Source organism: Nuphar pumila, chromosome 11 (genome assembly GCF_984573655.1).
Source record: "Nuphar pumila chromosome 11, dmNupPumi1.hap1.1, whole genome shotgun sequence".
Taxonomy (NCBI): Eukaryota; Viridiplantae; Streptophyta; class Magnoliopsida; order Nymphaeales; family Nymphaeaceae; genus Nuphar; species Nuphar pumila.
In genome coordinates, this window is record NC_143259.1 from 33,207,933 (window position 1) to 33,231,889 (window position 23,957).

The 23,957-nt window shown below is 40.8% G+C and overlaps 1 protein-coding gene across 1 annotated transcript; it reads left to right on the top strand.

Moving 5' to 3' along the window:
* Nucleotides 1–338: 338 nt before the first annotated feature.
* On the top strand, nucleotides 339–6,409 carry LOC149822232 (transcription factor MYB17-like). The gene is made up of 3 exons (XM_089980996.1): nucleotides 339–471; nucleotides 4,832–4,961; nucleotides 5,478–6,409. The coding sequence occupies exons 1-3, from the start codon at nucleotides 339–341 to the stop codon at nucleotides 6,163–6,165; spliced, it is 951 nt and encodes a 316-aa protein (XP_089837122.1). The 3' UTR covers nucleotides 6,166–6,409.
* The last annotated feature ends 17,548 nt before the right edge of the window (nucleotides 6,410–23,957 follow it).

The following is a 23,957-nucleotide window of genomic DNA, read 5'->3' on the forward strand; positions in this document are numbered from 1 at the left end:
TCGCGCACCCTGCCTTCATTTATTGTTCTTTCTTTCTCTCTCTCTCTCTCTCTCTCTCTAGGGAAACCCTTACTCGCCCTTTGTTGTTTTCGTACTGCTTTTGATCTTTTTCCTACTGAGGAAGAAAGAGAGACACCGACCTCCACGCTTATCCATCCTACGTTTCGCATTAAATTCTCGGCCATTGACTGCCTCTCTCTTTCTTCTTTTTCTTCGGTATAGTACGTAATATCTCCAGTATTTATAGCTAAAGCAGTCGATTTATAGACGGCTCTTTCTTTTTTGAAATTCAGACCCTGCATCTCCTTCAGCACACACACAGAGAGAGAGAGAGAGAGATGGGGCGAGCTCCCTGTTGTGAAAAGCAAGGTCTGAAAAAGGGGCCATGGACGCCAGAAGAAGACGAGATCTTGGTCGATTACATCAAGAAGAACGGCCATGGGAGCTGGCGTTCTCTTCCTAAACTCGCTGGTATTCTTTAGTTCTCTATGTTGCACTCTTTCTTCTTGTCCGTCGTTATTTTCTTTCGTTATTGTTGGTCTTGGTTTAGTCTTTTCCATGTCCTCGAATTTTCTCTTCCTGATAACTTCTAACAATTAAATGTTTATGTTATTCACTAGGTGCACCCCCACAGTATTTCTCGATTAGAAAAACGTATGAAAGGACCTTCTAAACCCTAAACTTTATATAGTGAATTATGTGCAAATTGTTAAGAAGCGTGTCTTTCCATGAACTCCAAACAAACACTGCAGAGTCAATTTCTATGTGCTAATGGTTCTTTTTTCTTACAAGGTCACCGTGGAGAAAGCATCTAGAGTCTTCCTCCAAACACCTTAGGTATTATTAATAGGTCATGATCTAAGGTTTTTTAAGATCTCAAAATAGTTGGGGTGGGATGCCAACCAACCGAAACTTGTTTTCTTGGTTTAATTGAAAATCAAGATTCACTAACTCCATCATAGCTTGGGTAGAAGGGATCAAGGGGGCTACTTACTCAGATGTAGGGGTCGATGCGTTTGGAAAGTATGGTCGTCCTTTAAGAATAGGAGACCTCTTTGTTTTTCATAATGGCAGTAACATATCTCACTGACTCCAACGTAGACAATTGTAGGAGATGAATTGTCAAAAGAGTGCATTGCATTGTCAAAAACCTCTTCTGGCAGGACTACAATTAAACTGAAGCAGGTTATATGCAACCCCCCCCCCGCCAAGACCCACTGTTTGTAGTGTGTGTTTGGAATGAGCGCCATGTATGTAAGCACGTGTGGCTCGTATCCCCATGTTTGTCAGCATAAGGTAGTGTCAGAGTGCATTTGCAAAGACTTAAGTACCCTTTCTGCCATTGGTGCCATAAAACGACGATTCTAGTAAAGGAGCGATTGCAAAGACTTAAGTACCCCTGAAATGGTTATTTAAGACCCAATCCCTGCACTGCAGAATTATCCGAGAAAGAAATCCTCCCTGAAGAAGGCCATGAACATCAACCCTCTCTCTCTCCCTTCTCTTTCTGCCTTTGTCCAACAAACGATCCTACACTGCTCCATCAAGCATCGATTGACCTGTATACTGACTGGAGCATGATTCAACTTGATGAGTTGTGGAGCCTGATTCAGAGTTTTTGCCCTTATAGGAGGGGAGGGGAGGGGGGGGGGGTCCGGGAGCTCCTCCCATCGTAGGTCTCGCTGCGCGTTTAGTAGGCGGGGTCCAATGGGGCCACCCCTGGGGGGGAGGGGGGAGAGCGCCTCCTAGCAGATTTTTTTTGGGGGCCTTGTATAAATCCTTTCTTTTCTTTTCCTCTTGTAACTGTAAAAAAAAAGCAATAAAGTTTTTCCTCTGGGCGGACATGGTTTTTTACTCCCTCTTGGATTTGAGGGAAGTTTTTTTCACGTAAATCTGTGTATTGTGTTTTGTTTAATCATTCTTGTTTATTGTTTTCTTCGGTTGTTTCTTGCTCGTAGTTTTTGTAACATCCTTTCCCGTCATTGGTGTCATGAAACGACGATTCTAGAAAATGACAATTTTTTTTCGTTACGCGTTTTACGAAAATTGCATTGCAATTTGCCTTTTTTTTACAACATGATTTAGCAATTTACGAATATCGCATAGCGATTTGCATTTTTTTTTTGCTACGCGATTTTCATAAATCGCTATTTGATTTAGCGATTTTCTATTTTTTTTTTTGCTACGCGATTTTCGTAAATCGTTACTCGATTTAGCGATTTGCCATTTTTTTTGCTACACGATTTTCGTAAATCGTTACTCGATTTAGCGATTTGTCATTTTTTTTCGCTACGCGATTTTTGTAAATCACTACTCGATTTAGCAATTTTTTTTTCTATGCGATTTTCGTAAATCGCTACTCGATTTAACGATTTACAATTTTTTTGCTACTCGATTTTCGTAAATCGCTACTCGATTTAGTGATTTGCTATTTTTTTTCGCTACGTAATTTTCGTCAATTGCTACTCGATAATGATTTTCCTTTTTTTTTTTCGCTACGCGATTTTCGTAAATCGCTACTATGTGTAAATCGTAAATCACAATGCCAAACTCCGTCCCCTTGAGTGCGATCTTCGCCGTGATCTGGCTGTAGTCGCCAGCCGTCCCGATGGCAGTCTTGAGGTCCATAACGAGAAAGCGAAAAAGGAACGTGCCATTCCCGACGTTGGTGGGGAGGTGGGTCCTGTCAAAGAGCACGATGCTTGAGGTCAAGATGAGGATCTCGCGGTGCCAGAACCCGACGAATGCCCGTCAGGACTTGAGGGTGCGAATGCTCGTGTTGAGCAGCATCAGGGTGACCTAGAAGTCCTAGCCCTGATTGGAAGTATTGCCGACGTAGGGTTAGACGGATTGTACTTTGAAAGACTCCGTTGTAGGTATACTGGAGGAAGATTCCGTTGTAGGTGTCCTTCGAAGGCGACAGAGAGGCCACCACAGTCGGTTGCCTACTGGACGAGGGCAGCATTCCGGTCACTACTAGCAGGAAGAGGACGACGATCGTCGGCTCTTTGCCTCCCTTAACTTCTCTCTAGAGAGAGAGAGAAAGAGAGGGGGGTTTTACAGTGTCTCGTAAAAAAGGAAGAAGAAAATGATGACGGAAAAGAAAGAGAGAGTGCTTTAGGTTCGTTTCACTATTTGGACTTTGAAGAAGATGACAACGGTGGATGGAGAACATTTTTGTCCTTTTCTCGAACCGTCGTTTCTCTTTTTTTGAATGAAAGATATTTTTATTATTTTCTCAAACACTCATTTCATGGCGAGAATAGCAAGAAAGAGTACTTAAGTCTTTGCAATCGCACTCCGATACTAAGTGATGCCGACACGCACACGAGTACGAGCCCCACATGCTTATATACTTGGCGCTCATTCGGACCCCGAACACACACTATAAGGGGGGGAGAACACACCACACCCTCCCATGAGTTACTGATCAATCACGGTTGAAGATATTATGTACGTCCTCCCTAATCCCAAAAGAATTTAAGACCACTCATTTTGCGTCGATCATTCAGAACCTCAAAAGATAATTTAATTTCTTCCATCAAAACATGTAAATATTTCAAATAAAAGGGGTCTGCTCTTTCTTAAATTACCACCTAATTTATTGCTCTCATATCATTTTGGTGTTGCAGTACGTTGAACAATAATCACGTGAATAACATGTCATTTTCAGAAGTTTATTGTGAAACCGGGTTGTGATTGCTTCTGAGTAAGAAAAACGCCCTGATCTCATTATTTCACGTCTAATCTGCGTTATTTTGATGGATCTCTGTAACTATTTTTTTATTAGATCCCGTCAAAGTGAGCTTTGGTAGTAATATCGTCAGAGCTCCTTTGGGTGACGTTGATGGCATCCAAACTCTACGGATGAGATGCCTGTGTCACTTAGATGTGCCCCCACGTTTTTTTTCCAATGTTGCTCGTGTTTCGAATGAACGCCATCTCACAATGAACTTTATTCCCTGTTTGATGGGTGTCGTTCATTTCTAAGATGAACGGCATCCAAGGCACCTCCGACAGTGTTACAGTCAGAGGTGCCTCTAGTATATGAACCTATCTATCTGGACTTTAGCGGGTCACCCAATTAATGCAACCCATGTTCCCAATCCCCAAAGTTGTGGTACGCTCTTGTTTGTTTAGATCTTGCCATTAAATATTTTAACTATCCTTAAAAATGCGTTGAGATTGGACCAGAGATGGCCCATAATAACATCATGTTTGAGTTTTAACAAATGAAGATAGCAAATAGAACCACTCAAAGGCTAGTTTTTTGGTTCTTTCTTTGTGGACGTGTGTGTGTATGATTTGGAAGGGAGGGGGTGTTTCGGTTGATTTGGGGGTTGTGGGATGGATAGGTGTATGTATGTGTGGGTTTATGGAAAAATCTATTGTGGCTTTGATCCCTTTTAACATGGGGTGGTACACTGGTGTTTAGAACCTACTGTGTATGTCTAAGTTGGTAATCAAATCCAATATATATACATCAAGGTTCAATTTTTAAGACGGTGAGAAATCAACAGCCCATAATTAATGGAAAGGACGTCTTAAAATGACATAAAACATCGTGTTGAAGGCAATTTGAACACATGAGTAAACATGATCTAAAGGTTAGTTTTTGCTTTGAGTTTCAAATCTATGTAAATGGAAGCATGCCGGTATTAGTATGGTGACTCAGTACTGCAACAGATGCAGTATATGCACGCATGTACACACATGCGAACACAGGCGCACGCAGGTACTTTCATATATGCACGCACACTCACACATACACACACACGTGCTTGTTGATTATGAGAGGTAAATATGGTATTTTCTCTTTTGGTAATTTTAGGTCTGCTTCGTTGTGGTAAGAGTTGCCGGTTAAGGTGGACCAACTATTTGAGGCCTGACATCAAGAGGGGCTCCTTCACTACTGAAGAAGAGAAGACCATCATTCAATTGCATGGCATCCTTGGAAACAGGTATTCTTATATTAAATGCCCCCTTTTCATGATTTTGTAGAAAACCCCAAGACATCCCCATCCTTTTATCTAGCTAATTGTCCCAGTTCACCCTGATGAAACACATGTAACCATGGCCTCTGAATAGCTTGGCAATTGCTGAAAGTTTGACATTGCTTTTGATCTACGATTCGACACTGGGACAGTGTTTGAGTTGGCAAATGGGACCTAGCTGCTGCATCTTACTGCACCTTGATCCATCAAGATGACAGACAAGGACTACTACTCAATGACAACCATGAAACTTAGTTTATCCGTTGTGGTCCCATGGATGACTGCCATTCATGATTCAGCATTTACTTTGTGTCATCCTTTTATGAGTTTTCTTCTTGAAATAGGATCCATCCAATTGCTTTGCTTCATGCTCATTATGAGAGACAAATAATAATATTGCCAGTTTCTTAATCCATGTTAATCTCATCTGGTTGTTATCATCATCATTATGATTATCATTCAATTCTTGTTATCCGTCTTTAGGTGGTCTTCTATCGCCTCTCAGCTACCCGGCCGGACTGACAATGAGATCAAGAATCTATGGAACACCCACCTCAAGAAGCGCTTGATTCTCATGGGGCTCGATCCCATGACCCATGCTCCTCCTTCTGGACCTGCCACCGCATCTCCCTCTCAATCTTTAGAGACCACTGCAATGCGCCACATGGCCCAATGGGAGAATGCCAGGCTGGAAGCCGAAGCAAGGCTTTCCCAAGAGTCCCTGCTCTTCTCCTCCCAAACCACCATGGCCACAAAAGAGTATGGATCCAGTTCAGATTACTTCCTTAGGATGTGGAACTCTGATGTAGGAGAGTCCTTCCGGAGTTTCAGCAGAAGCAGCAACAGCAACAGCAACAGCAACAGCCAGGTATCTCCGGCATCCTCATCAACCAAACACGGCTCGGAGACAATGGTGGCGATGGCTAGCACCAAGGTTGAAGAATTGGAGAGTGCTTCGGACCATGACATTGGTGGGGTTGCAGCCAACGATGAGTCTAAAGATGACGGTTCTTCCAGCTCGAACGAGATGGACGAATCAGCTGTTTCATTTGATGGGCTATTGGGGACTGAATTGCTCATGGAATTTACACAAACCATGGGAGAATCAGCTACTTTCAATGGTGCCCCCCCTCATGCTTGGCCATGGAGTGACTTGAGATCCGATTTCTGATCCAATTACACCACCATTCATTTTGGAATCAGTTTATGGTTGTCTCTGTATGTACGTGTGTGTTTGCATCCTCTTGCGTGTCTACAGTTAGCACAAGTTACAAACGACTCCACAGTTGAAAAAAAAAAACTACAACAACGAAAACAAAATGGAGGATGACCTTGTTTGGTTTAGATGGCCAAAAAGGCTCCTACTCATTTTGTGGTGCATGAGGAGAGCCTTTAGAGTTCAAGACAGTTCTCTACTGTGGGAGGAGTTTGTAGTTTGCATTTATGATTTTTGTCTATGTGTTGACTAGTTGGAAGTATGATTGTAGAGATGATGTGTACTCCGTGTAGGTTAAAGATATACAAAAGGGTGCCTCAAAGTGTGTACATTTCTTGACTCCTCTTTTGGACTTTTCTATACGCAAATTCCGTAGATCTTCATAATTGGCTGCTTTGAATTTTCTTTTTCTTGGTATTGTATTTTTTTTTTTATCATTTTTGATGCATTGTGTGGGGTAGGCCCTGGCCCTTATGATCAACTGTGTTTTTAATGTTGGACTCGGTGTCCACCATGTTCATCCCATCATCATCCTATTGGTTTGGAGGTATCCTTGTCTGTTTCGTATCCTTTAATTAATGTTAGACAAGCTCAAAATTTAGAGCAAACATCCTATGGTTGACATGCACTATAACTCAAAAAAGAGTATAGTCCATACCCTAATTTGGGGTATTGCCTTTGTGAATAATAATACTAATTTATGTAATGATTTTTTGAGAAATTTTCATAAATTTTAGCAATTCCCTTATTGTGTGACAAATTAAAAATGATAATCGGAGATTGAGTACTATGCTATAGGAAATGTAAGACTTAAAAAAAATGTTTAAGTATATGAAATATACCCACATGCCACAGGAGTCCCTCGACCTCAGTCAAACTCCTTTTGTCAAAAAGATTTTTTTGAATAATTTAATATTCGATAGAAAAAAATAATAATAAATTAGCCAAAATTTTAAAGGGCACTCAACTACATGTAAACCTAATGTATGTGTCATTTCACTATTGATGCGTTCCAAAATCATTCGCCCCATTATCGAAACCTTGCCCCCATTGGCACTCCTTTTGGACAAGTCCCGCACGACCTCGACCACATGCCGCAAGTTCAGACAATCCTCCACAACAACCTCACCTCCTGCACACATGGAGATGACTCACGCAGACAACAAGGCCGCATGATTCCCACACGCGCCTCAGTGCGAGCCTAGCAGCAATTACATGCTTCTTGCATGCACCATGGTGTTGTGCATAACAACGGTTATGTGTGTCCCGCGCACGTCGTGGTGTTGCGCACGACAGCAGTTACAACTGCCATGTATGCCTTAGCATTGCGTGCTGCACTGCATCACGGTGCTGCGCGCGATAGCAGTTACGCATGTCATGCATGCCTTAGCACTGCACGCATATTGAGAAGGTAGAGAATTTTTAAAACAAATTAATAAGAGAGCCTTGATTGAGATCAAGGGCTGAGATTTCATCCAGTCCTTGACCTCATGCCTAACTCTATAAAAACATGGGAGGGGCTTATGCCTCCCACTATTTGCAACTTTGAGAAAATTTTCTCTCCATTGCTCCCTTAATTCCCCTTCTTCCTCCTCTTCTTCTTCCCTAAGTATTGTGTTAGAAAGCTAACACAATTTCACACTTTTATGAAATTTTTGGCTTTGTTCATAGATTAAACACTAAACTGTCACAGTCAGAACAAAAAAGTATAGGTCTGTTCTAAATTGTTCGTAACTCTCTCATCCGAAGAAATTTTTATAAACAGTTTGTGGTATCAGAAAGCTGACAAAATTTCTTACAAACTGTGAAAATTTTAGCTCTGTTCGACGATTGTAGAACTTTCTGTAACCTCTGTAACAGTCGGACATAGTTAGGTTTTTGCAAGTTTGAAACCAGTTTAAGACCCGACTATCGATTGCTTGTGAATCTTATACATGTTCATGTATGCCCTTGCGAATTTAAATTGTACTGTAATGGGCTGTTAAAAATAAGTTTGCTTTAATGAATTTAAGTGTCCACTTGTGAGGCTTGATTTAATTGATGCGCTAAAGCATAAGCATGCTCTTGTGGCCTCTAGCAAATAAATAGACCGAAGTGTCGAATGTTAAGGGATTGTGCATGTTGCATTTTACTGATATAATACTCACATATACCTGCTATTAAAGATGGGAGAGCTTCAATGCAATTAGCTCCAAAGGAAATTCATTGTTTCATTAGTGCATGTGGGCTTAGAATTGAGATGAACTAAGCATATACAATGTTACTAGTCCAAGGTTAAATGCATACTATAATTTGTTTATATGACTGTCATGTATATGATAATAATGATGTGAATGATGGCATGCATCTATTGTATAAGAAAAATTCATTGCCTTGTTTATGCATATACACATAATTTTGAAAAGAATGAAGCATATGTAATAATATCAAACTAAATGTTTCAAATATGCATCCATAAGCCGAATTCTTTGAATGAGACTATTATGTGAATGTTGTATGTAAAATAAATAATTTAATAATGTAAACATGTAACACAAAATGATCGATACTTACTAAGAGAAGGTAAGTAGTACTAGTCTTGCTTCGTGGGTATCGAATTGAGCACTGAAGGTTGCTCATCCTAAGCCAAGAAAATAGGAAAACTCTCTACATTAGACTGCAACATGGAGGTATAAAATCTCATGAGTAAAATCCAATGCATAGGGATGGTAGTGTGAAAACTTTTCTTGCTCTTGGCATCCTTCACCTGGCACTAGCGAATGGTGCCTGGTCAGGTCAAAGTCACCTTTTGATTGAAAATATCACCTATGCCGTGGCCCTGACTCGAAACTACTAGCCGTGTTTGTACCCACAAAGATAAGAAACTGTACCTTAATTTGATTGTACATTAGATAGGCATAACATGCATTATATAAGAAAAAAAAATTAATTAAAACTAATAAATGACTCATACATAAAGTCAACTTTTGCGATGATAAGTGCATGCATTTTTAACTATTCATGTATATTTAATTATTCATGTTTAAATAAATGACTGATTGAATGCATATTCGCAAATGTATGCCTGAATGATATATTAGAAATTGATGTTTATATATTGTGTTGCATTTAATCATGTTAAATATATGAAAAATCGAAGTAATTTCTGCTTACCAGTTTTAGTTTATATATATGTTCTGAATAGCTCTATCCTACTGAAACATGTTTATCCGACCCTATTGATTTTAAATATTTTTAGGTAGCGAGTGATCTCACACGCGATGACGAAAGGTTGCGACGGAGACTGAACTAAGCCTTTTCTAACTTTCGAGTATTTTTAGACTGCGAGTATTTTAGAATGCTAATCATTGATTTAAATTTTAAACAAATTGTCATTATTATTAAATTTAGAGATGTAATGAACGTTTATTTGATTTATTAATGTTTAATTTTCTAAATTAAATGCATGTATGAAAATGAATGTGATTCGAGAAGTAACACACCAAGTTTTTGTCCTGTTTAGATTTTCGTTGTAGTTTATATCAAACCATTTAAAAAAAAATGTATAACTTTCTCAATACAAAATTTGAGATGTTACATTTTATGTGATTCATCGCAATTCCAAAGCATTTGTTACCGCCTCAAATGTCAGATCAAACATCCTACAGTTGACATGCATTAAAGCTCAAAAAATAGTCTAGTCAGTACCCATTACTTTAATTTAGTGCATGAGCTTGTAAATAGTAAACCAATTTAGTCATGTGGTTAATCACAATTCCACACTAAGCAAATTAAGCAAGCCATACACATGAATACATAAAGGTGCCGCTATGTTTAGGGATGGCATTGGGGCGGAGCGGGGGACAAGGTCTCCACCCCCGCCTCAAGATTTTATCCTCCACCCCCGCCTCCATACCCGACGGGGATGGATTTTATCCTCCACCCCCGCTTTCATCCCTGTTTCATGTCCTCCATCCCCGGTTCAAACGGGGATGAGGTGGGGCAGGGATATTGCGGGGAAAAGTGGTCAGGGCGAGAATCGTGGCGGGGACGGGGCAGGGCGGGGAAAAGTGCACGTCCATCCCCGTCTCCATCTCTGGACGGGGATGGATTTTAACCTTCGTCCCCACCTCCATCCCCGTTTCATACCCTTCATCCTCGGTCCAAACTGGGCAAGGCGGGGCAGGGCCCCGCTTTCCCCCGGTCCACTGCCATCCTTAGCTATGTTTCTTGGTCTTCTAATGACAATTATAGAAAGATGCTTTCAATAAGAGTACATGAGGAGCATCCGCGTGTAACGCAGTTAAGGTTAGTCAAGGAATCTGGATCATGACACCACTTGATGACTGGTGGTGATTGTCATGAGTTGAACATTTAATGTACGTAACATCACTAACTTTGTCCCCCATTTCATTTGGCCATTCTTGCTACGGTAGGTATGCAAGGACCAGCCACCCAGGGCCTACTGTATTAAATATGTTCGAAAGTCTTCTATCTTAACTCAAACATCTTATGTGTCCCAATATACAGTACAATTTGATATATATATATATATACAAATTAATACCAGGTCGATGTTCAATACTGCACTAAGATCACTAAAGGCTGGACCCGCAGTTCATGCATGGTTCGTTTATACCTCCACTGGATTTAATTAATATTCCTCAAAAATATCATAAAACGAAAAAGTGATGATCTTTAATGGAAAAGTTGCAAATCAAGATTCATTTTGTCATTTACAACAGAAAATATCACAAAATTGCAATATTAGTTTTTTTATAAACAATTTTTCAGGAAAAGAAAAAGAAAAAGAAAAGAAAAACCTTTGGCGTGATTTTTGATATACTTGTTGAAATTTTAATGCTGCATGCTTTTATTATATAATTTATTTGACTTTTATTAGGGGAAGAAAATTTTCATTAAAAAGTAATGTGCAATTAGTACAAGGATAAGTTGATGAGATCTCAACTACCATGGACTCAAACAGAGAAAGATCAAAAGAAAAGAAGGGACGAACCCATACGAGGTCCGAGCTGCCCCACTGCATCTTAACCAAAACAAGAATATCAGATCAACAAACGCCGAATGACAGCCGGCTGGGATGGAGAGCCATCGCAGATGCGAGTAGGGATGGCAGTGAATTGAGGGAAAACGAGGCTCCGCTCTGCCTCACCCTGTTTGGATCAGAGATGAACAACATGAGGCGGGGATGAAGGTTAAAATCTATCCACGTGCAGGGGTGGAGGCGGGGATGGATTTACGCTTTCTCCCGCCCCGTCCTCATCACAGTCTCCGCCTTGCCATGCCCCATCCCAATCCTTCAAGGGATGACTATAGACCATGGGACAACGGGCCCCACTCTGCCTCGCCACCGTTTGGACCAGGTATGGAGGACATGAAACAGGGATGGAGGCAGGGGTGGAGGTTAAAATCCATCCCCGTGTGGAGATGGAGGCGAAGATGAAGGTTCAAATTTTGAGATGAGGCGGGTGTGAAAACGTTGTCCCCCCCCCCCACACACACACACCCGAGTCCACTGCCATCTCTAGATGCCAGAATTCCGTTACTAGTTAGCAGCCAACAGCGCTTGATAAAAGACCATCTACGGCTGCCATGAAGTTTATTCGACTTTATGATACCTTCTTATTAATAACATGAGAAATTTAGACGTTATCAAAATCTCTTTTTCTTTATTTTTGGAAAGGCAAGCTGGGGGGTAAGGGAGACACCTACCAGTTATACAACTATATCATTGGGTTTTGAACCTGCAACGTCCCAACACAAGGTGCTCATACGGTCATACCAGACAAGCAGAGCGCCCATTGGTAAATCTCTTCGTAAATACTTAGCTCATATTGCCCCTAATCGTTTTTGGTCGTAGGACAAGTTAGGCCTGGTCTCGTCATAAGCCAATATCCGGCGAGTCCTCTGTCCCTGTCATGCACATTCTTATTATGAAACTACCCTTATTCATTTACTATATTTACAATCATGCCATTCCAAAATTTGGTTTTGGCTATTTGCATCGTCTGGAAAGGTCTGAGACACTTTTTCCCTTTTGTCTAGTAATGAGCAGTACTTTTGGCATTTTGTGTCTCGGCGCCCACTGTGATGAGAGATGCTTTTGGCTTTCACGGTACAAATTGTTGCTATTTTTTGAAATTATTATGTTTATTTTTTAATTAGTATTGAAATTGTAGTTACAAGATCGTGCCAAACCATTGATAAAAATCAGGAATTTTCCTGGCCGTAATAGGGATGATGCCCATTATATCCCAGTCAAAACCAAACACTTTGGCGCACCCCAATCAGAACTGGTGAAGATTAGTAGTTCTTGGAACGTCCGTGGTCTCAACTCAAGAGACCGTCAGTTGTATCTAGCCAACCAACTGGCGTAAGATATTATTGCACTCGTTGAAACAAATATCTTGTCAACTGCCTCCAGAGGGAGAACGGATTATGCAAAACACTGATCTCACCCCACTGTACTGTACAGTAGCTCAGGACAAGTGAGACCCACGGAGGGTAGCTTTTGTTGTTAATCTCACCCAGCGTTTTACAGGATCAACTCTCATATGGAGGGGATGCAACTTTAGAAGAAACTTTGAGAAAATCATAATCCTTTAATACTTTTGTTGGATTTAAGAGTTTACTGAAAACTAAAAAAAGGACCGAAGTTCATGTTGACGCTAAATCGTTGAAAATCAAAATTGAAACTAAAACTTGATGCGGAAGCGTACTTGAATTCATAAGTGCTCTGATAGATTGTTGACAGGTATGAACCTGTATACGTGACCCTATCTTTTTCTCTAAACCTTATAAGAGAGACTCAATTTCTTGATGGTTATTGAGAGCCTCAAAGAAAGGGCCATTATATAAGGTTTGGAGACTATAACTTAATTTATTTTTAATTAAAAATATGTTTTCAATTCAACGCATTACAGAATTATAGACATAACAGGTCTCTTCACCTAGTATACCATACCATATGAAATATCATATATATGGCCTAACCAAATTTGATCACATAGACTAGGCCTAAACCTGAGACCGTCTATAACGTGTGATTAAACATATGTAGGCCTACACGATTTTTCCCAACAACTCCACTCTAGATGAAACTTTGGTTGATGTCTTCGGCCTGATGCAACAAATTATGGTTATGGAACAAATTAGAAGTTATTGCGGCCACAACCACCCTATCATAGTGCGTCATGGGAGATTTCAGCATGACAATAACCAACCCGTCAAAACCACATGGTCAATGCAGAAATTCAAACTGTTGTCTCGTTGAGACCTCTATGATGTACCCGTAGCCCTAGGGGGTTTACCATATTCTTGGTCCAACAAAAGGCAAAACCCCTACCTACAGAAACTTAAAAAGGTGTTAGGTCAGCCTCGCATTCCTGGAATCCTTTCATGACCAAATTAGTTCCATCTCGACAAGGGTGGAATCATACCACAAGCTAATCATGTTGAAGTTCAGCTTTGGGATGAAGAAACCAAAGCATTTCAAATACAAAGATTGGTGGATTCGTGTACCACACCTCATCGAGATGGTCAAACACCATTAGGCAGTCCAAACTGATGGTCAGTGGGTCAGGTATTGACTCATGTCCAAACTACTCTCACTAAGGCCCTGTATTTAGAAATTGATCAAGCATCTAGGTGAGGTTGGCTTTCAACAATTGCATGAATGGGAGAATGAACTCATAGTGGCACAAGCAAGCTAGGGTCTGAATAATTGTTCCATCCCTACCAGATCTCACGAATTAGAAGACTTGACCTGACAATGGCGTATTCATGATGAGATCAGATGGAAGCAACAACCAAAGTTCAATGGCTTTGCTAGAGTGACCAAAACACCAAGTTGTTTCACCTTAGGGCTTCACACTATAGAAAGATGAACCCCTTTGAATAGGTGAGGAGTCATTCTCTGGAAAAGACATTATCCTGGCTGCCCTCAACTTACTTTTAAAACCTTTTCTCTCACCTTGGGCAAGCAATAGGGAAATTGGAAGGTCTTCTCATCACCATGCTTTCATCTAAGATTTTCAGAAGCATAGAAAGACCTTTTAAAGCGGGTAGGGGGTCGTTGTCAAGGGTGACCCTTATCCCTCCTTTTGTTTAATATTGTTGGTGAGGCCCTTAATGCCCTATTTAGGAAAGTGGTCTCATCTGGTGTAAGACCCACAAATTTTTTTGAGAAAAATCAATACATGATGAAATTTTTAGAAAAAAAATGTACTTATGTGGATCTATGTATATATATATATATATATATATATATATATATATATATATATATATATATATATATATACATTGTAATGATATTATACCAAATCTTTAAGTTTTTATTTAAAATGCATAGAAACATTTGAATTGAACCACCAAAAATTTTAAATGCCTAAACTCAATATATTTTAAGATTTTTTTTAGGTTTTACCGGAGTTTAGAAAAATTATCTCCAAAAAACCCTAAGTGAAATTTCAAAAGGAAAATAAGACGAAATTCAAATTTTTGTCATGTTTGGGCTTGACCTGGAAGGCTCAAACCAAGTCAGCGTCAAATCCTAGCTAGGGCTCAGTGGGCGCAACCCACGTGATGGGACCCTAGCTGGGCGTGATTTGGACCAGTTGGGTGGTGGCCCAGTGGTAAATTTTCATGGTTTTCAAAAAAGAAAGGATGCTCATTGGCCATAGGGGGCGGCAGCCCTATGGCATTTTTGAAAGAAAGTTCAAAAACATTTAAATGTTATAACCCCATAGGGGGCGTGAGAGGCAAGCTTGAAGTATTTCAAGTTTTCCCTTGCCTAGAAGGGTGTGAGACACACCCCAGCCGTCCCTTTCTAGGATTAAATCCTAGCCATCCATTGTAAAACCCTACCCTACTTAAACTTAAAAAAAAAATAGAGAGAGTCCATTCTCTCTTCTCCCTTTCCCTCTCTCCCCAAAGGGCGCAGACCGTACCTCTCCTCTTTTCTCTTTCTTTCTTCCTCCCAACCGAACTCCATTGTCTTCTTCCTTGAGCTTGGGTGTGTAGTGGAGGGTACCGTGCTTGTGGGACTCTCCCCTACACGGCAAGTCTTGAAGAATCCCAATCATTTTTTCCCTTCCTTGAAGACAAAGGTTAAAATCTTCTACAACTTCCATCCTTTGAAAAATATATTTCAATGCTTAAACATAAAGCCTAGCATCCTCCAATGCATTTTATGAAATGCTTGAAGGTCGGTGGATTAGGATCTTTAATGGTCGCATTTTTCTTTGTGGTATGCTATACACATGGTAATGACTCACCCACGCACAAGTCTTTCTTACTTGTTGTTCTTTTTCCTTCTTTTTGTTTTGACCCACAACACGGATGGGTGTCCCATGACCTCTGGTCATGTGGACCCCAAGCACATGGAACAACCCAGGTGGGGGTGGCTGGAATGCACCCTTGCAGCTTTGAGAGCAAGGATTGCCATTTCTGGCACCCCAACTTACAAAAAAAAAATGCATATCGGTTTTTCCTTTTCTTTCCAGGCTTTGGGCATCAGCCCGGTAGACCCAAACCAGGGTCTAAACCATGTGGTTTAGACCAGGTCGGTCTGACCTCGTTTGGGTCAGACCCGGATGCACTTTTTGTGGCCATTGGGCGGCTGCCGCATGGTAGGTGCACCACTCGGCTATGCCGAGTTAGGTGTCGGCCATGCCGACCCTAGAGCAACCCAGCACCCGAAGGTTTTGCTCAGATTTCATTTCCACTTGGGTGAACAAAAAGAAAATGAATAAAAAAAAAAGAGAGAATGAACATGCCTAAGTTAAATATGTATACACACACACACACACACACACACACACACATATATATATATATATATATGTGTGTGTGTGTGTGTGTGTGTGTGTGTGTGTGTGTATTCTTATATTGAGTTGGCAGGGTGGGTGAGCCCGGACCAGCTGGTCAGCAAACTGACCAAGCTAGAGGTTTGCCCTACAGTGGCAACAACTTGGCACTGTCCGGTTTGGCCACTAGGCTGCAAGCCGCAATGGCCCGGATTGTTGCTTGTTGCGATTCATGTGGCTCTTTCAACACTTTGACCGGCAGGTCTGGGCCTGCAAGTCAGGCCGTGTGACAGCCTGTCCTTCACCGTAGTGCACACCTATTAACTCTGCCCTACAGGGGCAGTAGACTATGTTCTTGCTCAGTAGGTCCTCGAACCCCACCTATGCAAAACCAGTATGTGTCGGTGTGTTCTTTAGCTTTGGAAATCTGACTCTTGGTCAGCCCCCTTCACCAGCCGCAAATCCCTGCATTGAAGACACCCAGGTGACATCACCTTAAGTGCTGGAACTCCCTGCAGTTATGTACTTCGTGTCAGCACTCTATGTGCTGCAAATTTTCCACAAAGATGGGAGGCATGGTAGCATGCCTCTCGCTGCATTCTCCTGCACAACGAATGTGCTTTTGGCAACACTGCCATGCTGCATTTTCCAGCAAGCTTAAGCATGTTTGGCAGCATGATTCTTGCCGCATGTTACATACGTATGGCAGCGACACGTTGCTTGCTGCCAATTTCCTACAAAAAATGCGTAGTGGCTGCACTCGGCTTCCTGCCCAATTTTCTGAAAAAACACGAGATATGGCAGCAACTTGTGTGCTGCATTTTCCCAAATTTTGGTACTTTTGGGGCAACACTTTGGCTGTTGCGATGGTGGGAGTAAGAACATAGTTTGGACAACATATTGTAGTTGTCAATACCCTGCACCCGCAATCCCAGATTGGTCATACTTATAGTTTGTCGAAGCGGCCTAGTGCGAATTGTAAGACCCACAAATTTTCTGAGAAATTATTCAATACAAGATGGAATTTCAGAATTTCAATTATCGATGTATTCATATATACATATGTATATGCATATGTAGGTGTGCACATTCGTATATAGATATATATACATGTATATGTATATCAGAAACCCTAAAATGAATGTCTATATATATGTATATATATTATTCGTAATTATACCTAAGTTATGTTCAAAAGCATATAATTAATTAAATTTCATCAACGAGACCACTAAATGATTTAAAACCCTTTCATTTTACGTAATTTGGCAAGGAAGGTGTTTTTAAAAGATTATGGGTTTTACCAAAATAAAACTTGAGCAATTCAAAATAATTTATATATACAATAATTTTCAAGGTGTAAAATTGTGATAAACCAAAAATCAGTTTGTGGGATATTTGGGCTCGATTTAGGGAGCTCAAACATGGACCTAGCTGGGCATGTTTGACCAGCTAGGAGGTTTGACTAGCTGGGCGGTGGCTCAGTTGTAAATAACACAAGGATTTTAAGAAGAACTAATGCTCATTGGCCACAGGGGTGGCAGCCCATGGCACTCTTGAAAGGAATTAAAAGTAGCATAAATGATGCATTTTCATTGGCCACAGGGGGGCGGCAACCCTGGGGCACCTTTTGAAGTTTTTCAAAAGCCAAGAGGTCATTAAAGACCAAATGCAATGTCGTTTTTTAGAGAGTTTTAAGAAAAATTGAATGCTTGAATCTTATAGGGGGCATGGGAGGTGTGTTTGAGAAACCACAATTATGCCATGGCCTAGATGGGTGTGCAACTCATCTCAGCTTTTCCTTTTCTGAAAATTAATCCCAGCCACTCATTGATCTAACCCTACCTACTTAAGGTTTTGAGAGGAAAGAGAGAGAAAAAAAAGAAAGGGCGATTTTCTCTTCCCTCTCTCTCTCTCCCCAAACCGTAGAACTCTCACACCCTAGCCGACCTCTGGCTCCATTATAGCTCCCTCTTTGTTTGTGTGTAGGGGTGGGTGACGAGTATTGGAACTTCCTCCTACACTCCAAGCAAGGGAGTTGGCATTTTCTCTAGTGGTTTCCGAAAAATCCGATCAAGGTGAGAATATGTCTACACTCTCCATTTTCGTTTTGTTTGATTATGCATCTTTCTTTTTCATGCAAACATGAAACCGAGTATTTCCTTAATGCATTTGCAAGAAAAGCGTGGTGAATTCGGTGGATTAGATGTGAATGGTGTTGTTCTAAATTTACTTGCATGCTACCTCAAGCATTGCCACACACGCACACAGTCCATACTCGGTTTTGCTTTTTCCTTTGTACCTTGTGGTTTGACCAACACTTTGGTTGGGTGACCCATGACCTCTTCATGGTCGTGTGGATCCCAAGCACGGGTAGCTTTAACAACATTGTGGCTGGGTTGCACCTTCTCAGCCATGGGTTCAATGGTGCCTTTTCGGCACCCTATTTTTCAAAAAGAAGTATAGGCATTCAGTTTCCCTTTTTTTATCAGCTTTCAGTTCTGTTAGAGGACTAACCAGGGTCTGAACCAACTGGTTCAGACCTGGTCAGTTTGCCCAGACTTGCAAAACCTTGGTTTGGTCCGAACCATTCGGACCAGACCTGGGCATTGTTTCATTCAGCCGAACCACCTAGCCGTTGGGCGGCTGCACCTTGGCAGGCGCACCTACTCGACTGGGTTGAGTTGGGTTTATCCTAGGTGCGGTCTGGAGCAACCTAGTACCTTCGGAAATAGCCCAAACCTACCTGACCCAGATCCGAGTCCATTCAGAATAGACCTGGGCATCCCTTAGTTCCGCCTGATTAGCCCTTAGCCGTTGGACGACTGTTGCATGCTGAGTGCGCCTACTCGACTGGGCTAAGTTGGGTGCAACCCAGGTGAGCCTAGGAGCAACCCAGCACCCTGGGGTTTCTCAGTCTCGAATTTGCCCGCATGTAAAAAGAAACACATATTGTTAAAACATGCTCATATTTGGATGTGTTTTTAAGACAAAAGAAAAAAATGCATGGGTACCTTCAATTTGGTGTGCTCCCTTTGCCTCACGTTTTTGGGCTAAGTAAGTGAACCTGGATCAGCCAATCAGCAAGCTGACCAGGCTGTGTGTCAGCCCCACTGTGACAGCGAATCATGGCTGCCTAGTTCGGATGCTGAGCGCTTCAACTCCTTGAGCTCGGACAATCTTCTTGTTGTAAAATCGCATGGCCTTTCTTCGGCACACCAGCCGGCGGGTCTAGGCCTACTTGTCAGGCTAGACTTGGCTGTGTGTTGGCCCAACCGTGGTTTGGTTACCTGCCCCTCCAATCTGTCCAGCAGGGACAACAGTTCACACCCTTGCCCAACAGATGTTTGAACCTTCACTTACGCGAAAACCGGCAAGAGCCGGTGTGATTCCTTGTATTAGGAAAATAACCATTAGTAGCTCTTCGCCAGCCTGTGTACTACACTTAGGAAACTCGTAGTATCAACACCCATGTGATACGTCTTGTGCCACAACTATGGGAGTTATCGCGACATACATCTCGCTGCGATTTTCGGCACATTGAATGGGCTGTTTGGCAGCCCAAACCTGATGCATCCATTACCAACCTATTGGTGCTTGTGGTAGCACCTCAGATGCTGCCACCCGGTTGCGTAAATACTTATGCATGGCAGCAAACAAGTTGTTGTGATTTCCCTATATGTTCTACACACTTTGCAACACCTTGCTGCTGTAGTTTTTCTATGCTTGTGGTGCCTTTAGGCAGCACTCTACTGTTGTCCTTTCCAGCATGATGGTATTTATGGCAGCACCTCGGAATGCTGTCATTTCATTGCCCCTATATTATCTTGTGGCTGCATTGACATCTTTATAGCATAGTTCAACTTGAATGTGATGTAGCACACGCATACCCAAGCACACTTGTAAACTTTTCAATATTAATCATAAGTTTAAGTGTTGTAACTTTTCACGACATGTGATGAAAAAATTCATAGCACGTGCACTTGTCGCACATTCTGATATGATTGCAAGTATACAAATGAAGATGATATAACATGAAAATATCAATGTTATGGCACGAATGAATACTTTCCCCTTGCACATCATGTCATCGAACTTAGATAAATTGAATGAATTATGTTTATAATTCAAGTGTCTTATATTGAATAACGTTTCTTAGCATTTAAAGAATGCTTAAATATTTTCGTGTACGTTTACATTGGACACACGATTCACCCTTGACACTTGATTCGTCCCTTAAGTACAAAGGGGACTTGAGGCACATTGTAAGGGGTATACTTATCTTTGAGACTTGTTGCATGTTGAAACTCCATGGTGAGTTAAGCGTAGGCGATGGACCCACCTCGTGAGTCAAGCTCACTTGTTTAAGTATGTCAAACACCCCTGAATGTTAATGGATTGTTACCGCCTTCACCAACAAAGTACTCCTCTTGGCTTGTTGTGCTAGAGCACATAAATGTACGAGTGTGACCTCAACATGTTGATCGTGTTGCCCTAAGGGGAACACAAGGCCGGATGAGCCTAAGTACCTCAGAAGAAGGGGGGGGGGGTTGCTAGATATGCCTAATTAAGATTAACCGCTGACTTATGAAATTGATGATTTCTATCATAATAATTGCTCAATATCTTACTTGCTCAATTGCTTACTTTTTTAATTGTTTAATGGTTAAATTGTTCAACTGCTTAAATGCTTAAGAACACTGAGTTATGTATCTAGGTGCATACTTGTTACACGATGATGTTATTCATTATTTAGTATTAACTCTGTGATTTAAGGTCGTATGTCCCTGCTCTTAGTTATAATTAATGAAATGCTCATTGTTGCCATTAAATGCTAATGTTAATTACATAATCATGCTAGTCGCTTGATAATGACTCTTACTGCTTATCTTTGATCATGTTGCTTGAGTTGTATCTTTCCTGCTTAGTTGTGACTTTTAATTGCATATATGTTATGAGAATGTTTACATACCTAATTTCACTGTCAAAAGCATGTTATTACTTGTTATCACTTATTGCTCTATATTTATTCTGCTTATTGCCTTTGTACTTGCTTATAATTGTACTTATTTAATCATTATGAATTAATGATAATGATAGTTGCATCATGTTAGCGTTGTTTCTATTTTTTTTCACAAATGGATATTATGAATATTCTTTCACCAACTCGCAAGAGTACTGACCCCATTTTATGGGGATACAGGTAATTGACAGGTTGTGCGATGGGGCTCGATGTGCTGCAAGGATTGGATCCCACACTTCTAAACCTCTCATGATTCTGGCAGTTATTTGGGGGAAATGTCCCATCCTTTCTAGAGACATTTTGTAAAGAAATGAATTATAGATATTCTGTCTCATTTTATAAAATAATGGCAATGTGTTGTTTCCCTTTTGTTGATTCTTCCTGTAACCTGCTTAGAATTTTCAATTGATTTCCCTTATTTTTTCCGCTTTGTGTAATGTTTTCATTGCTTTAAAAAAAAAGTTTACTCTAAAAATCTAAGGATTTTCCAAGTTGAGATTTGGGGTCGTTACAGAATTGGTATCAGAGCAATGTTTTAAGAGTGTGGTTCAAGACTCTGCACGCAACGACCATCGCATTGTAAGTACACCTGACTCAGTAGATCAATTGATTTTTGTTTCAATTGCATGATTTGTGTACTCTGGCATAATTTGATATATGTGTTTTATCGGTTGTCGTCGGATGCGAGACACAACCTTATGCTTAAAGCCTTACATGATTTGGCTCAAGGCATCGAGAGCTTGAACCAAGCAGTTTAGACTATTATGCGAATCATGTAATTATTGTTTATCAGGCACTTTCTGGTGTGAGATGTAAGATAGAACACATGGGGCGAATCTGTCCCCGTGAACTGAGTTTATGCACCTATTGTGGTATGAGAGGACACTTAAAGATTAAGTGTCAGTTGAAGTTTGGGGTAGAGTTCTTGAAAGGTTATGCTTTTACGCTTGTGGATGTGGTTTCTCAAGTTAGTTCGTGTCAACTCCTGTGAGAGTTGAAGTCCTTGACCTAAACCAAGTGACTACTTGCGTATTTCACCTTCTTATTCCACATTACTTGAGTGAAGATGATTGATAAATCGTAACAAATATCAAAACTATTACACCAATCATGTTGGAAACAATGTGTTTTGATAAGAGTCATCTAATGAGGCTCTAAGTTAGTCTTTCCTTATGTTTTCCAACTTCATTGGAGATGTTCGTGACCCTATCATTGATGAAGGGTATATTTTTGGATGTGACCTTTTGGACAGAAGGCTAAAGCCTTGTCTGTGTCGGTTGAACCTTTGAGTTTCCCTTTGGAGGATACTATAGATCCTCAATTGTTCTTGGTGATGAGAACATACAGATATGCGCTTAGCAAATTGCTTGTGAGTTGTCGATGATGGCAATCGACTCCTGAGAGGGTCGTAGATGAGGACAACATAACACCAAACTTTAGGGTGTTATTATTTTTAAGAGCATTGTGGGAGTTCTTGTTCCCAGCCACAGTCAAAGAAGATTGTGGTGTGATGAGATTGGCTCAGGTGGTGATTCCTGGTGATGCCAGCGATGGCGTTAGAGTGATGAGTCTATGATGATGTCATTAAAGTGGTGATTCTCTAATGAAGGTTGTTGAAGTGGTGATTCTTCAACGATGCCGTTAGAGTGGTGATTCTCTGAAGATGCCGTTAGAGTGGCGAGTCTCTGACGATGTCATTAGAGTGGTGATCCTCTAATGAAGGTTGTTGAAGTGATTATTCTTCAATGATGTCGTTAGAGTGATAATTCTCTAATGATGTCGTTAGAGTGATGAGTCTCCAACGATGTCATTAGAGTGGTGATTCTCTAATTAATGAAGGTTGTTGAAGTGGTGATTATTCAACGATGCCGTTAGAGTGGTGATTCTCTGATGATGCCATTAGAGTGGGGAGTCTTCGACGATGTCATTAAAGTGTTGATTTTCTAATGAAGATTGTTGAAGTGGTGATTCTTCAATGATACCGTTAGAGTGGTGATTCTCTGACGATAACGTTAGATTGGTGAATCTCTGATGATGTCATTAGAGTGGTGATTCTCTAATGAAGGTTGTTGAAGCGGTGATTCTTCAATGATGTCGTTAGGGTGGTGATTCTCTAACAATGTCATTTAAGTATCGATTCTCTTGTGATGATGTCAGAGTAGTGATTCTCTGGATGGTGTGTTAGAGTGGTGATTCTCTAACGATGGTCGTCTTGAATGGTGCTTTTCTGACGATAGCGGCCTTATGTGGTGTCGCTTGAGGTCGTTCAAAGAACATATATATAGATTGAGATATTGTATAATTAAATTATGATGTGACACTATTTGAATTACGTATAATATACTTGAGGCCTTTAAAAGATTGTTGCAGTTATTACTTAGCGAGCATGATTGTGAAACCTATTGATTAATTATTATTATATTTTCTATCCCAATAGATGGCATGGGAGGCCAAATACAATGATATCATGGACACTGTGAACAATCTTGCTGAGGTTGTGCAACAATAAGTGGTTGCGATGCAACAGATGGTTGTGAACCTCCAACAGGTAGCCCAAGATAGTCATAACATAGGTACGGTCACCTACAAGTGCTTTATGAAAATGGATCCTTCTGCTTTTAAGGGTAAGACAGACTCTGAAGCAGCTGAGACATGGATACGTGAGATAGAACGTATTTTTCGTATTCTGAATGTTCCAGAGGAGCATAAAGTAAACTTTGATACCTATCATCTGAAGGACCACGCTGAGAAGTGGTGGGACACGATCTCTACAGCTAAATTCCAAAACAGGAATGTTACTTGGGATGAGTTTGTAGAGGTTTTTAACTCTGCATATTTTCTTAAGAACGAACGAAGTAAGAAGATGCAAAAATTTCTAGAGCTACAACAGAGGGAAACAACCCTGTCTGACTACA

Bases quoted from the DNA above. Each gene is read 5' to 3' on its own strand.
- LOC149822232 (XM_089980996.1), top strand. From the start codon at position 339: ATGGGGCGAGCTCCCTGTTGTGAAAAGCAAGGTCTGAAAAAGGGGCCA. The intron at 472-4,831 runs GTATTCTTTAGT...TGGTAATTTTAG, and splicing joins TTCTCTTCCTAAACTCGCTG to GTCTGCTTCGTTGTGGTAAG. The intron at 4,962-5,477 runs GTATTCTTATAT...ATCCGTCTTTAG, and splicing joins CATGGCATCCTTGGAAACAG to GTGGTCTTCTATCGCCTCTC.